Source organism: Equus caballus, chromosome 11 (assembly GCF_041296265.1).
Source record: "Equus caballus isolate H_3958 breed thoroughbred chromosome 11, TB-T2T, whole genome shotgun sequence".
Lineage (NCBI taxonomy): Eukaryota > Metazoa > Chordata > Mammalia > Perissodactyla > Equidae > Equus > Equus caballus.
The window spans coordinates 20,870,369-20,885,576 of record NC_091694.1 but is presented as its reverse complement, the minus strand read 5'-3'; the positions used below and the strand labels follow the sequence as shown (position 1 = coordinate 20,885,576).

At 56.4% G+C, this 15,208-nt stretch overlaps 1 protein-coding gene across 17 annotated transcripts in view; it reads right to left on the bottom strand.

The window, feature by feature from the left end:
- The window catches only part of ZNF385C (zinc finger protein 385C), a 51,575-nt gene that overhangs the window by 1,445 nt on the left and 34,922 nt on the right, over window positions 1–15,208 (bottom strand). For 8 of the 17 annotated variants that reach the window (XM_005597389.4, XM_023652519.2, XM_070227263.1 and 5 more), the window contains 6 exons: window positions 7,107–7,255; window positions 5,105–5,215; window positions 3,554–3,719; window positions 1,665–1,955; window positions 936–1,132; window positions 500–610 (listed from right to left, as the gene is read on the bottom strand). In XM_005597389.4, the coding sequence (XP_005597446.1) occupies window positions 500–610; window positions 936–1,132; window positions 1,665–1,955; window positions 3,554–3,719; window positions 5,105–5,215; window positions 7,107–7,255 (1,025 nt within the window). Of the gene's footprint in view, window positions 1–499; window positions 611–935; window positions 1,133–1,664; window positions 1,956–3,553; window positions 3,720–5,104; window positions 5,216–7,106; window positions 7,256–7,623; window positions 10,204–11,300; window positions 12,036–15,208 lie in introns of those variants that run through there. The other 9 variants (XM_023652520.2, XM_070227267.1, XM_070227266.1 and 6 more) reach the window with 2 other exon arrangements.

Genomic DNA, 15,208 nt, shown 5'->3' with positions numbered 1-15,208 from the left:
CTGCAAAGAAGAGAGAGAGGAGTGGACACAGTCTCTGACCTCAGGAAAATCCTGCCCCCTCCCTGGGCTCCATCCTTGGGCTTTTTGCTGCAGGAAAAACGTGCCTTTTAGGGTTCCAAACCTAAATCCTCCTTTCCCACCCCCAAACATTCATTCCAGAGGGCTTGCTCCGCCACCTGTCTTCCTGCCCAGAGGAGGAGACTCTAAGGATGGGCGAAGGGAGGGGCTCTGGGGTGGGGTAGAGATGGTCTCCAGGAGACACACGCCCACCCTTGCTCTGGCCCCTGAGATTAGTACCCCAGCCCACCTCCCCGGAAATTCCTCTGGGCAGATGCCAAGACAGCCAAAGACTTAACCCCAGCTCTTTCCCTGCCCAGGCAGCCTCAGCGGGGTGGCTTCCTTCCTGCCCCACCCCTCAGCCCCCCAGCTGGCCCTCCCTTCCAGCCCACCCTCTCTGCTCTTGACCCGGGTCCCAGCTCTGTTGCCTGGAGACAGATACCTTGAGGATACTCACAGCCAGCGCTGCGTGCTTCTGTAGCTTGCTGTGCTGGCTGGAGGGCTTGGGGGGCTTCCCGGCCAGGCGATCTTTGTGCCTCTTGCTGCTCAGGTGCTAATGGACAGAAAGACAGACTGGGAACAAGGTGAGGAAGCCTGAGGACCCTCAAACTACCCTATCATCCTGGGCTAGCTCACCCTTCCTCTAGCTACAGTTCACACATCGAAGGCACATTTACTGGGTGTCACCCTGGAGTGGCCCTGGGAAGGGGAGGCAAGAACTGGCCTTTGCCCTCCAGGGGCCCACTGTCCCACTACCCTCGCTCCTCTCCACCCCCGACTCTGCTCTATCCACCTTCTGTCCTCAGGTTCCCTCCCTACTTGGCACTGGTCCCACCCCCTCACCCTGCTCCACCCCGCTCCATCCGCGCTTCCCCCACCTGCTTGAGTTGGGTCTCTGAATTGACCTGAAGCTGACAGAGTGCACAGTGAAAAGGGGGACTGGACCCCTGCTGGCCTCCCCGGCCCCCTGTCACTCTCTTGGCCTTGTGTCCGGCTCCTCCTCGGGGCACTGGGCGGCCCCGGCCTCTTCGGGGAGCCCCTCGCTGACCTTCCACCATCCACCGGTGCTTGGCTCCTGGAGGAAGGAAAGAAGACAGCCTGTCAGCACCTAAGAGGGGCTGCAAGGGCCATGGAGATCCCTCCAGACTCCGTCAGTTTGGTTGCCCCTTTAGCCTCAAGGCTGGTCAGCACATAGACTCCCCTCCAGCCCCCGGAGATTTCTCTGTCTTATATCTGAAAGGTCCTCCAAGCTTCTCTCATTCCATGCCAACCTCCCCCAAGGAAGGCCTTCTTGCAGGGTAACTGGGTGGCTTCCCTTTTGCTCTCAACAGTCCTCTTCCTTCTGGGTCTGACCTAAGGACAGATGGAGGAGGTGGCTACCGTCTTCCCGGGAGTGATCTTCAGTTCTTGCGGCCTCAGACTTCTCTTCCCAATTCTCCCTCCTCAGGTGTTAGCAGGAGGACTCAAAATGCCCAATAACAGCTGAGTATAACGCCTCTGTCACCAAGCCATTGAGCAAAGTGCCCAGAAACCCAGCCTGCCCAGACCTGGGGAGGGCAGCCTTCCTGTCCCCCTGCCCCGGACTCCAGCCGGTGGGGCACACGCACCTGTGTTGTGAGCCTGCAACTGGGAGGCGGAGTTCACTGTCACCTTACACGTGGGGCAGTAGAGGCGCCCCCTCTCGTTCCTGCCTTCCCCCCTCGCACCGCTGTCCACAGCAGCCGCAGGTGGCTCAGGCCCTGGTGCCTCTCTCCCAGGCTCTGGGGAGCAGGGTGGGCAGGAGGAAGAAGAGGAAGAGGAGGCAGCATCCAAGAGGTCTGAGTGGGCTGGCTCCCTGGGCGCAGGGTCTGGAGTCAGTGGTGGCTGGAGTTGGGGGCCAGGAGAAGGGGCTGCAGGAACTGTGGGGGAGATAGAAGGCTTCAGGTCTGCAATGATGAGGCCTGAGATGATTCTTTTTTTTTAATTAAAAAATTTTTTTTTTAAGATTGGCACCTGGGCTAACAACTGTCGCCAATCTTCTTTTCTTTTTTTTTCCCTGCTTTTTCTCCCCCAATCCTCCCTGTACATAGCTGTATATTTTTTTTAGTTGTGGGTCCTTCTAGTTGTGGCACATGGGACGCTGCCTCATTGTGGCCTGATGAGTGGCACCATGTCCGTGCCCAGGATCCGAACCAGCGAAAGCCTGGGCTGCCGAAGGCGGAGCTCGCAAACTTAACTACTCGGCCACAGGGCCGGCCCCGAGATGATTCTTGAGACCATGATTTTAAGCACTGACATATTGAGGGTGGCCTGGCAATGTGGAAAGGTCCCTAGTGTAGGGACGACCAGCACTGAATTCGTTACCCCACTCTCCCACCAACTTACTGAGCAGACTTGGGCCTCTTTGGGCCTCAGTCTCCCCAACTGAAACCATAAAGTTGGACAGAGTGGTCTCAGAAAGCCCTCATAGCCCTGCTATTCTACAGTTATTAGCTAACTGTTAAATAAGTGGAAATCACCAGAAACTGTACTAGAATGTTCATAGAGCACTATTCACAATAGCATAAAACTGCAAACTATTCAAATATTCATCAACAGGAGAATAGATTTTTAAAAAATTGTTGTATGGTCATGCAATGGAACACTGCAAGGCAACGAAAAAGGGCAGACCACAGCTAGACGCAACAACACGGAAGAATCTTAGCGTGAATGCTGATGAATGTTCATGAAAGATGAACAAAAGCCAGACACAAAAACCTACATATTACATGGTTCACCAAAACCAGATGAAACTGATCTATTCTGAGAAAAGTCAAGACCGTAGATACCCTGGGGGAGGGGTGTAGGTGGTTGAATAGTGTCACCCCAAAATTCACGTCCATCTGGAACCTCAGACTGTGATCTTATTTGGAAATAGGACCTTTGCAGATGTAATTATTTAAGATGAAGTCATACTGGGCTGGGGTAGGCCCTGTTCCAGTGACTGGTGTCCTTCAAAGAGGACCACGTGAAGACACAGAGACCCACACGGGAGAATGAGATAGGAGGATGGAAGCAGAGCCTGGAGCAATGCATCTACAAGCTAAGGAACAGCCAGCATGGCCAGCCACCACCCGAAGTCAGAGTAGGGCTGGGCAGACTGGCCCTCTGAGTCCCCACCGAGGGACCGACCCTGTTGACACCTTGATCTCAAACTTCTAATTCCCAGAACTGTGAGAAAATAACTTTCTGTTGTTTTCAGCCACCCAGTTGGAGGTCATTCATCACAGCACCCCTGGGGAGCTAACACAACAAGGTAGTGACCAGGGGGGGCCCGAGGTAGGCTGCGGGTCTCTTGTGGCAAGTTTCTTGATCCCCGTACGTTCAGACGGAAAATTCATCGTGCTGAACATTGGGCGCCTTTTTCTGTATGTAGGAGAACTCCACCCAAGCAGAACCAGTAATGAGCAGAAATCGCTCAACCCCTCATCAGAAACCAGATTTGGAGTGGGGAGGGGGAGAAGAGTTCAGGACTGACCTTTGCTCTGTGGCTCTCCTGGGGCGTCGCTGCCTGGAGTCGGGGTTGGGGACACCAGCGTCCCCTCCTGGGACAGGGTTTGCGGCCTCTGCTTGCTCTTGGCGGCTTCAACAGCCTTGAGTTTTCTGGCGTGTTTGTGGCCTTTATAATGTGCTTCAGCCTGGTTCTGTGGAGGGGAGGGCACGGGGTCACCATTCATTTGCTGAGTCCACACATCCCATCCATGAGCTGGCGCTGGGCAGGGGGCAGGTCAGGGGGAGTCAGGGCGGGGGCCACACAAGGGAGGAATCCTTGTCATTGCTATCATCATCACAGTATGTGTGTGGCCCTAAGGTTTACAGAACACATCCCAGGCAAGCAGCCTCTGGCTTCAAATCCTGACTCAGCCACTTATTAGCTGTGCATCTGTGGGCAAGTCACCTCACCTCTCTGAGCCTCAGTTTCCTCGCTGGTAGACTTTGCGATGATAATGCTGGAGGGTGGTGGGAAGCTCACAGGATTGTGAGAATAAGTGAGAGCCTGAATGATAAGGGCCTAGTGCACACAGTAGGTGCTCAAGGAATGTTAGTTGCTAAGCTTATAAATGCACACATGGAGGACACAGAGTAGTCTCACACTTTGGGGTATGTGTACCCCAGAACATTCATCCCCTTGCTCATTTTTTTCAACAGAGTTCCCGAGCACTTGCTGTTTGCCAGGCACTGTGCCAGGGGCCTGGCATGAGGACACATCCCTCCCTCAGAGGGAAGCCTCCTTGTGCATCTCTTGCATGACTCATGGAACCTGAAAGCCTGGAGGGGACTCTCAAGTGTGGCCTGTCAGTGTCCTCCCTCCTTCAACCAGGGGTCCCTGCTTGTTGCTCCCAAACATCGGACAGACAGGCCCCCATGGCCCCCCCGGGCCCTTTCATCAGAGGAGGTCTGAGAGAGCATCTCCCCAATCCCTAGAGTTGCCTGGACAGAAGGTCGGCCTTCCCTGGGAGGCCAGAATGAGGCTCCTCCGCTATCTAGGGGCAGGAGCCAGGCCTGGGTTCAAATCCCAGCTCTGCTACTTACCACCTGTGTGGCCTCAGGCAAGTCACTTAACCTCTCTGAGGCTCAGTTTCCTCCTCTGACAAGTGGGGATGATAATAGTGCCTCTATCCACCTCACAGATGTATCATCAGAACCAATTAAGATGATGGGCATGAACATATTCTGTGAACTCTCGGGTGCTTTAACAAACTCAGGTCCAAACCAGGAGCTGATGGGGTGGCCCCTGGCATACAGAGTGGCAAAGGGCAGTCTTCTCTCTTGCAGAAGGATCCAGAACACACGAGAGAGGCATAGGGGAGGGAAATGGAGTCCCAGGGGGACTAGAGAGGGAAGGGGCAGAGGAATCTGGAGAGAGGGGAGGAGGGGCTGGGTAAAGGACCAGGAGCGCCTCTTCTTGCAACCAGGGACTGGAAATCCCCACCACAGTCCCTCTGCACCCATTCCTCCCGGAAGCCCAGTCTCCAGCTCTCTTCCTGCCCAGCCCCCTCCCCAGCCCATTCCCACTGCTCCCTCTCACCGCTGAGTTGAACCTCAGGTGACAGATGTTACAGGAAATGAAGAGCTTCTTCTTCAGAGGGGAGGGGACCCCAAACGTGTGGCTGATGACAGCTTTCTGGACCGGGTCCATCTGTGAAGGGAGTGGGAGGGCACAATGACTGGGGTCAGCTTGGAAGGGGCGGCAGTACAAAATGCCAGAAACTACTGCAGATTGTCGAGGAGGGCAGTGGTCCGTCCGTAGGAAGAACTTTCCCATCCTTGTGGATGTCAGACACAGAGAAGGAAACAGCCTCTCCCCTGCCTGATTTTATCTGTCAGCCTGGGCTTCTGCTTGGAGGTGGGTGGCCAGGGTGACCTCCGTGATCCTGAGAAATAGAACCACGTCCTGGTGGTCACCTGGGCATCTCCTGCTGCTCCTCCAGTCTCTGTTTGTTTTTTTTTTCTCATTCACAAGAATCACAACTCTTGGGACAGAGAGTTGGGGGCAGGGAGAGGCAGAGGAGGGACAAAGAGTCCCTCTGTTGGAATTTCCTCTCCCATAATCCAGCCTTGCGCTGATCTTATGAGCTCTGCCACTGTCACAGGGCCTGACAGGGAGAGTAAGACCATGGTGGGGGGAGGGGGCGGGGGTGCTGCAGGAGGGAGCAGGCGACAGCAGGTGGAGGCCAGAGGGTTCCCTGAGTAGTAGGATCATTTCTTTGGAATATTAATTTGTGTGGTTTTTTCTTTTCCTTATTTTAAACAATTTTTTTCTTCTATCAAACCAAGCCTTTATGTCCCCTTTCTCAGGGGCCTGGGTTGTTGGGCCCAAAGCAGAAGTTGTCTGGGCTTGCTTGTCAAGAGGAACTTTCCACACCTTCCTGAGGGAAGAGAACAGAGGCTTTGAGAGAAAAGCATGGTTTCAGAAACCTCCCTGAGAACAGAAGGCGGTCTTAACCCTCACAGCACGCAGGGCTGGTAGGACAGGCAGGGGAAAGGACATCAGAGGATGGCCCCCAGGTCCCCAGCGATGGGGACAACGGTGACTCCCCTCACTCTTGAGGGGCCATGGGAGCTTGACTGAACAGTGGGCATGTCAGCAAGTGACAGTGGGAACCAAAGACCTGACAACCCTCCTCAAATGTCTCAGGCTCCTGCGGACCTCTGTGCAACGCGGAGGGTGGACGGAAGGGCGCCTAAGGGCGAGTGAAGCAGAATTTCCCACCATCTCGTCAGGATGGGGTGGGGGTTATCAACGATTACATTTGATTTTTCAAAATTTAAAAAGGCGGGTTATTCCTTCTAGTTCATGTAGTGAAGTAAAATTCATGCTCACTGCTTGTTGGTCACACACATACACACATAGATGACAGAGGCTAGTCTACAGACACAGAGGACATACGCTTACAGGCAGTTACCCATCACAGAGACGGGGAGAAAGATGCACTCTCACACATCGGCACTCAAATGGCACACAAGCACAGACAGCTCACTATCACCCAACCCACACAAGACACACACCTAGAGGTCAGGCACATGCCAAACACGTACATAATCGAGACAAAGACAAAAAAACCTCTCAAATGCAGAGGCACACACACATTTATTACATACCCAGACATGAAGAGTTGTTTACAAACACATACACACTGGACACCAACACACAAATTCACATCCACAAATAACACACAAAGACCTACAGAGACACAAACTAAAACAGAAAGGCACCCCTTAGTTGCACACAGACATACACGGACCATCCATAGAAGTCCCTATGCGAAAACTCAAGTGGAACCCATAGTTTAGAGCCTACAGGCCCTGTAGTTGTCATCCGGGGTGGAGGTGACAACATCGTCCTTCCTTAGCCCAGAGAGCTGGGCCCAGGGACCTCTATTTTGGGAACATCAAGTCACTAGTGGATGTTGGAGAATGAGCTTCTGGTTAGACCCAGTGCCTAAGAGCCGGCCCCTCTGAGCCCACCTTCCCTGCCCATCCCCAAGCTTGGCTGCATGCCCCCACCCACCAGCCAGCCCAGCCCATACCGTGCTGAAGTTGGGGAAGAGACTGAGCGGGGTGGCGCCATTGAAGTGGAAGGCGAGCAAGTGCTTGAAGTCCAGCGTGGGCTGCAGAGGCCTGGCGGGCAAGGGCAAGGAGGCCAGCAGGGGGCTGGGGGCGCTGGAGGCTGGGCCAGCTGCGGGAGGAAGAAGGGCAGGGTCTGACATGGGGAGCCACAGGGCTCTCTCCTACCTCTGCAGCAGAACAAGAGGCTGATGGGCTTCTTGGCCGTGGAGCCAGGGAAGAAACTCCTGTCGCCAGCTTCACAAAGGAGCACTGGCCCAGCTGGGGCAATCACAGCCCGTTTCAGTGCCTCTCCTCTCCACAACTGGGGAGGCAGAAGCAGGAAGTCCACAGCGCAGGGTTCTCAGCCCAGAAGGGTGACCCTCGGCCCCTACAGAGGCAGAATGGCCCAAACGAACCCCCGAGGGGTGTCCAGCCAAGGGAGGAGCCGGAGGAGTCAGGGTAGGCCCCTGACACACACACACCACCATGGAGACTGCATGATGCACTGGGTTTCCACTTTATTGCAAATTAAACCCAAACCCAGGAGCTCTGGGGAAAGGCCTGCTGCCCCCTCCCCTCTCACTAACGACCCCTACTCCAGACTCCCACACCATTCACAGCAAGGGCTGACAGAAGGGACGGGAAACCCACTGGAATCTGAAGGGATATGTTGCCCAGCTCTGGAGAGGTCCCAACTGCTTCCCCCAGGAGGGCAGAAAGCCCTCGGGCATCTCGGGGTCAGGCCCGAGGCCGGTGCTCACAGTCATGGCTCAGCATTTTGGTTTTCCAGTCTTTGGTCTTAAAAGTCTGAAGTGAGGGCAGGGGAGGGCTAGGCACCTGGGGAACAACCAGACTTCAAGGAAGAAAAAAATTAGAAATAAATCCAGTCCATTTGGGACTTTTTTGGACCCTGTCATTGCAAAACTAAAAGAAGTCCTTTTAGATTTGCGTGTTAACACTATGAAGATAGATAGATTTATTTCACATTTGTAGATTTATGTGTCTATATACATGGTTATATACAGAAAAGCCTCAGGCAGCCTATTGGTGGGGAGGAGAGGGAGAAAACCACTACCCCCCTTGAACTGCTAGCTTGTAAACAGAGAGGGTGCTATGCTGTGTGTCAAAAACAAGGACAGTGCTCTTCTCTCCAGTCACATCTGGAGAAGAGATGCTGCCAGGAGAGTGGCTGAGAAAGAGTCAAGGACCCACTCTCCTTTCCCTCAACCCCTCAACCCAGTCTTCCTCCCTCCAACCAAGACCCCCCAAATTTTCTAGGGCAAAAACTTGGGCAAAGTCCAGAGGGAAAGGGTGAGCTGCTCCTCACCAAAGTCTGTAAAGGACAGGAGTGATATTTAGGGTGTCCCAGACCCTAGCATCTCTGCCCACTCGCGCAGGCTCCCATCGCCCCAGCCCCTCCTCCACAGCCTGCGGGGCTGGGCTGGTACTCAGCGTGGAGCGGAAGAAGCACCGGGATGGTGGGCCGGAGGCCACAGTTAGCGGGTCTTTTTGAGCGCAGCTCAGTCAGGTTCAGCTTGGCCCTGAGAGTGCCCAGGGCCCCAGGCTGGCTGGACCGAGAGGAGGAGGCCGCCCTCTTGTGAGCTGCGACCCCAGGAGCCCCTCCCCCCACCCACTCTCTAAGAACTCGGCGGCCAGCGCAAAGTCAAATTCGTGCAGCGGGGGCCCATCCATGGCGATCTTGACCGCGGGGTCGCCCCGGCCTTCCCCGGCCTCGCCCTGCCCCCACCCCCGCAGCTCCCGGCTGCGGCCGACCTTGTCCAGGAGGCCGGCGCCCACGGGCAGCGCCAGGGCTAGGGCGGCGAGGGCGGCGAAGTCGGGGAAGAGCTCATGCAGCTCGGAGTGCGCGCACGCCAGCCTGGCGCACAGCGCCCGCGGGCCGAGCCGCCCGAGGCTGCCCACCACGCTCTTGAAGAGCGCGAAGTCGCCCAGCGCCCGCTGGCGCACCACGGCCGGGGCGAAGGCGCTCAGTAGCACCCGCAGCGCCCCCTCGCCGTGCGCGCCCAGCTCCGCCTGCGCCTGCGGGTAGCGGCGCGGGTCGAAGATCGCCGCGAAGGCGGCCACGACGTCCAGCGAGGGCCCGGGGTACGAGTCCCGCAGCCCCCTCCGCATGGAGTCCAGGAAGGCCCCGCGCAGCCGCTCCAAGTCCCGGACCGCAGCCTCGGAGTAGCCGATAAGCTCCACGCCTCGGTAGGTGCAGCGCCCACCGCCCAAGTCGGGGCCAGAGGGCGCCAGTTCCTGCAGGAAGCCTTGGAGGCGCGCCCCACCCGAGCTGCGCTGCGCTTGGAGCGCGGCTGCAGCCGCCATCACCAGGGGCTGCAGCAAGGCCAAGTCCGGCTCCTCTGGCTGCAGGACAAGGGCGAGCTTCTGCAGGGAGGGCAGAGCGTCCAGCAGCAGGTGGGTAAAGGCCACGAAGGTGAACTGGCGCAGGGCCAGGGCCAATGCCCTAGCTGTAGGCGAGGCGGGAGCAGAGGCCTCCAGGGCGCGCACCAGGCAAGGCCAAGCCTCAGCCACGGCTTCCACGACAGGCAGCAGGGAGGCCCAGGGCACTGGCCGTGGTCCTGCCAAGTCAACTGCTGCAAGGTCCAGTGCCGCCCGGAGCTCAGGGACCATGTGGGAACTGGGGCCACCGTGGAGGCGGAATAGGGCATCCAGGACACTTTCATATTCACCGAGGTAGGCAGGGGGCTTGGGATCTGTCCGGCCAGGGAGGCAGTGTAGCTCAGTGAGCAGTGGGCAGGCAGCCCGGAGCTGCCGGCCCACACTCCCCAGGAGGTCACTGGGGAGGCTGGAGCTGAGCCAGGCCAACTTGGGTGCAGACACGCCAAAAGCCTGCAGGATGTCTAGGAGTTGGCCAGCGGTGGCCTCGCCCTCCTGTAGCTCCACACTGCCCAGGAAGGTGGTGGCAGGCTGGCCATCGCAGGGGGACACCGAAGTGGCAAACAAGGCCAGACTGTGGGACTCAGGCCAGTCCCTGGTCTCGTCCAACACCAGCCCCACATAGGAGGATGCCTTCAGGCGCTGGCAGGCCTCTGTGTGCAAGACACTGGCAATGGCCACCTGGGACAGCCAGAGAGAGAAAGGGAAGGGGGACAGAGTTAGAACAGAGTTAGGCTTGTCCTGAGAAGGGGCAGCAGGCAGGAGGGGGTGATAGAAAGAGCACAGGCCTTAGAGTCAGACAGATTTAGGGACTAATCCTAGCTTTGCTACTTACTGGCTGTGTGACCTTGGGCAAGTAATTTCACATCTCTGAGCCTGTTTCCTCAGCCCTAAAATCAGGCTAATACCTGCACCCAATCTCCTCAAAAAGTTGTTGTGAATTATAAAAATTGTGCTTATAAATGTAAAAGTGCTTTATGAACCATAAAGATTCTCTAGCATTTTGTGTGTGTGTGTGTGTTTCTAGAGCATCGCCCCAGCCTGCCTTATTCCTGGGGGTCTCCCTCCGCTCCGCTGCTCAGGGATTAACTGAGACACGTTCACTCTCAGCTCCCAACCAGTTATACAGGGCCCCAGCGGGGCGCTCTGTCTGTCTGTCGTCTCCGTAGGATGAGCTCCACCTCCCCCACCCACACTAGCCCCCGGGACTCACCCAGCTAGTACCCAGGACAGACCTGCAACCTGCACGCCCCCCGGGGGCCACATGGAGGATCCTGAGCTTGAGTGGGCCAGGGATAAAGCAAGGGGAAAGGAGAAGCCCCCGCCCTGCTCTCCACCTCCACCACTTCATGCCCGAGAGCATCCACACCTGGCTCCTCAGTGGAAGTCACAAATCCACATTTTTACACGTAATCGCTCAGTATTTTTAACTTAGAAACTAATTTAAGTTTTTCAAAAACACTGTGAAAACTAACAAAACACATTTGTAGGCAATCAAGCCCGCAGGCCACCAATTTGCAACGTCTGGCCTAGGTAGTGAGGGGAGTGACCCGGTCCCCCGAGGACAGGGCCTGGCTTGGCCTCTGCGCTGTCATGCCCCCAGCAGCTGGCCCAGGGCCTGGCATATAGTACTACGCCCTGGGTAAAGTTGTGATGCGTGAAGGTATGAATGAAGTGCTCTGGCTGCTGCCCGGGGGCCTGGCATGCTGGCGCTGTGCCCAGACAGCTCGATGTCCTCCCTCCTCATGCCCTCCCCCATACCTCTGGCTGCCACCCACCTGCATGTCCCTCACCCTCCTGGGGCTGTAGTAATCGCCATGCTCCGTGCCCAGCAGTGCCTGGCACAGGTTGAACCTCTGCAGCTCGAGCAGGGCAGAGCAGCGGTCGTCAGGCACGTCCTCCTTGGCCATGCAGTACACCGTGGTCAGCACAGCCACTTTGGCCGGGTCCACCTCCACCTTGACGCCCCTGGAGGTGGGGGTGCTTGCCAGGCCTGGGTAGGCCCCTCCTCCCTCAGCCTGGCCCTCAAAAGTGGGCTGGCCCCGGTTGACGGCCAGAGCCTGGCGGTGGGCCCCCGAGGTCACATGGCGCAGCAGGGCATGGCGCTGGAAGTTGTCGGTGCCCACGGTGAAGGCGTTCTCAGCTTTGCCGTGCTTGTTCCGCACCAGGGCCTGGCGGCACTCGAGGCAAAACATCAGCTTCCGCTCGTAGTCAAAGTCCAGCCAGGGAAACTCCTCTTTCCAGTGCTCGTTAAAGTAACGCTTGCACTTCTTGTTGGAGTTGGAAGCCTCTCCAGCTGGTTTCTTCCCTGGGGGCACCATTCCTGCTCGAGGGGCAGGGCACCCCCAACCCCCACCCAAATGCTCGTGCCCCCCAGCCTCCCTCACACACAGAGGCACCTTCCTTGACAAGGGGAGTTGGCAGGGAGGCAGGAGGGGGCAGCCCGCCAGGCTAATGGGGACCATCCATCTAACTTAGCCAGGAAAGTTTATTCCTGCTCCGCCGACGGGAGACTGGAGATGAAAGAGACAAGGGAGAGGTGTTAGGGGGTCCATGGTGGGTTCACGCTGCCCACAGAGCACTCCCCAGCGGAGGGGTGGCCTGGACCCAATAGGGAAGGGCTACTGGGAGTGGGTGGGGTCATGCAAAGGGCGACAGAATGTTATCCAAAGTGGGAGATATGTGGGCCCCAGCCCCCTCCCAGGGTCTCCCTCCATCCAGGACAAGAAGGCATGGATTGCTTTGACTGCTGAAGTATGTCAGAACTCAGAGCTGGAAGGACTGGCACTGTCTATGCAACCCCATTTTAGAGGGGTGGAATTGAGTCCTGGCGATAGACAGTAGTCTTCAGGGTCATGAATAATTTGTGGCTGACCCAGGACTTAAATACCCAGACCTCCTGACTCCTTGCCCAAAGGGTAACTGGTCCTTCCAGCCCACAGGCATCTACTTCATCAGAAGGAAGTCAGCCCACAGCTGAGCTCCCGCAGCCACAGGACTGAGCAACGGGATTAGTTTTCTCTGGAGCTCCCTTCCCTGAACACACACGTGGGCACACTCACACGCATGCACACACACGCCGACAGTGTGGTCCTGGGAAGGGTAGCCCAGAGGTGGGGGCTGGGCCCCAGAGGCAGCTAGCTGGTTGCCTCCCCCTCCCTCACTCTACCACCACCCCAGGCATGAGGTCAGGATGAGCAGTTCAGGACTAGAAGGCCATGTCCAGCTGATGGCCAAAACCTGCTAACTCTGTCTCCTAATTCTCTCAAACCTGTCCCCTGCTCTCTGTGCCTGCTGATAACAACAGGGGCAACCACCATCGACAGAGTGTGAGCCGAGGAGTCAGGCCCCGTGCTAAGCACTTGGCAGTGACTCCACAGGGAGACCAAGGTTTCTCTTGCAAGAACTCTCCGAGGGTGGTATTACCCTCATTTGGGAGAGGAGGAAACTGAGGTTCGGGGACTTTAAGTGACTTGCCCAAGGTTTCACAAGCAGTAAGTGGCTCAGGCAGAATTAGAACCCAAGCCCTCCTGCTCCCAGAGCCCACGCTGAGACCCTGGCCTGCACCTTCTCACCTGGATTATGAATTACCCCCCCAATTCATGCCTCATGCAGCAGCCAGAGAGCAAGGCCACACACAGATCCAGCTATGTCACTCCTTTGCATCCACCTCTTTAGTGGTGTCCCGTGGCCTAAGTCTACATACTTCACAGGAGCCAGCGAGGCCCCCCCCCAAGCCTCTGGACCCCTCCCGAGTCTCTTACCACTCCTGGCTACTTGCCAGCTCCACAGGATTACCATCCCCCACACTGCTGTTACTTTTGCTCCCACCTTCATCCTCTGGGCCTGGAATTCCCTATCCCTCCTCTTTTCCCTGTCTAATTCCTATTCCTTCTTGGAGAGCAGCTCAGGCATCCCCTCTGCCACGCTGATCCCCCCAACCTGGACTGGCACCTGTCCTTTAGTCTCCCGTAATTCCCCTGCCTGAGTCTCTGTGATACAGTGTGGGGAACGCAGGGATTCTCCATGCATCTCTGTGCTCGCTTCCTTGCATCCTGCACGTGGCCAAGATCACGTTTGTTCATTTTTCTATCTCTAAGTCCCTGTACGGGGCTGGGCATGCAGATGCCTCTCCAAAGAAGCTGGTTGTTTAAAAGAATGAAAGGATTTATTTTGATGGTATGAAAGACCTCCCAGCTTCTGAGGCTGTTGGTTAGATGATTCTAAACTCTGAGAAAGCAGTGACTGTCTTGTCTGCCTGACATTATACCCAGCACCCTGCACGGAATCTGGCACTTAGCGGGTGGGTAAAATAGGGGCAGATGAGTGGAATTCCAGGGCAGCCCACTCAGTGTAAGGAAAGGCGCTCCATGTTGCCTGATGAGGGTGAAACTCGTTGGTCCTCTTCCCCTGGACTCTCAGTGGCATTTGGTACTGCTCGCCACCCCTCCTTGGAACATTCCAAGACCCCACATCATCCCCTGATTTTCCTTCCCCTCATCAGCCACTCCTCTGATGTCATCTCCTCCTTCTCTTCCCAACCTCAAATGGTTCAAAGAGTTCAGAGCCCTCTCTGCTGGCCACTCTGAAATATACCACCCAGCCCGGGCCACTCCTCTGGGCGCCACACCTCTCCACCCAACCGCCTTCCTGGCTTGTCTAAACAGAACTCTCCCTGAACTGTCTCTATAAAATACGCTCCTCGCCCGGTCGGCCCAGCTCAGGAAACAGGCACCCCGGCGAGAAACCTGCCCCTCCAATCTAGCTCTCTCCCATATCCAGGACCTGGTCCACCCACAGGTCCTGTTGATTCCACCTCCATAATCTACCTCTCCATGCCGCTGCCACTATCCTCATCCAGGCCACCTTCATCTTGCCTGGACTACAGCAGTCACTTCCTGACGGCACTCCGGGTTTCTACTCTAAACCCTCCCTCAGCCATTCAGACCCCCAGCAGCCAGAGGGGGCTTTTTAAAACATACTGCTTAAAACCCTTCCATGACTGCCTGTCACTCTGAGGCCACTGCCAGAATCCCTTTCAAGGTCTGCCAAATGCCCAGCCATTGCTGACATCTCCGGCGGCCACTTGTGCCTCCCTCCCCTTCCAGCTACACCAGCCTTCTTTTGGCTCCTCCAGGGTACCAAGTTCTCATCCCCAGGGCCTTTGCCTTCTTCTAGAATGTTCCCACTCTCCCTCCCAACAGTTGACCCATTCCACTTCCCCTCTGGTTCTATTGCTTGGCTTGCTTAGGCTCTCTCTCTTTCTCACATTCCCTGAGGGCAGGAAGTTAACTAACTTGTTCACATCTGAACCCTAGAGAAGGGAACAGTGCCTGGCACCCATCAGGTGCTCCACAAAATTTGGGGAGTGAATGCATAAGGAAGCACGAGCTCTCAGGAAGAGAGAGTGATGGAGTGGGCCCTTGGGCACCTATTGGGTGGCTACACCAGCTGCCTTTGACATCCTTTCCTCCCAAGATCCCATGATTCTGTGACCTTGTCCAGCCCACCACCCCAAGGATCTTAAAATGGGGAGGAGGTGCCAGGCCAAGGTGATACCCTTCTGGAAGTTTTTCAGATCCTTTCCACATCCCTAGAAGCTGGCTATCCTGCCCCATTCTGCAGAGGGATAAAATGACTATGAGACCTAGGATCTTTTTGATAAAAGAACAAGAGAGGAGGTAGG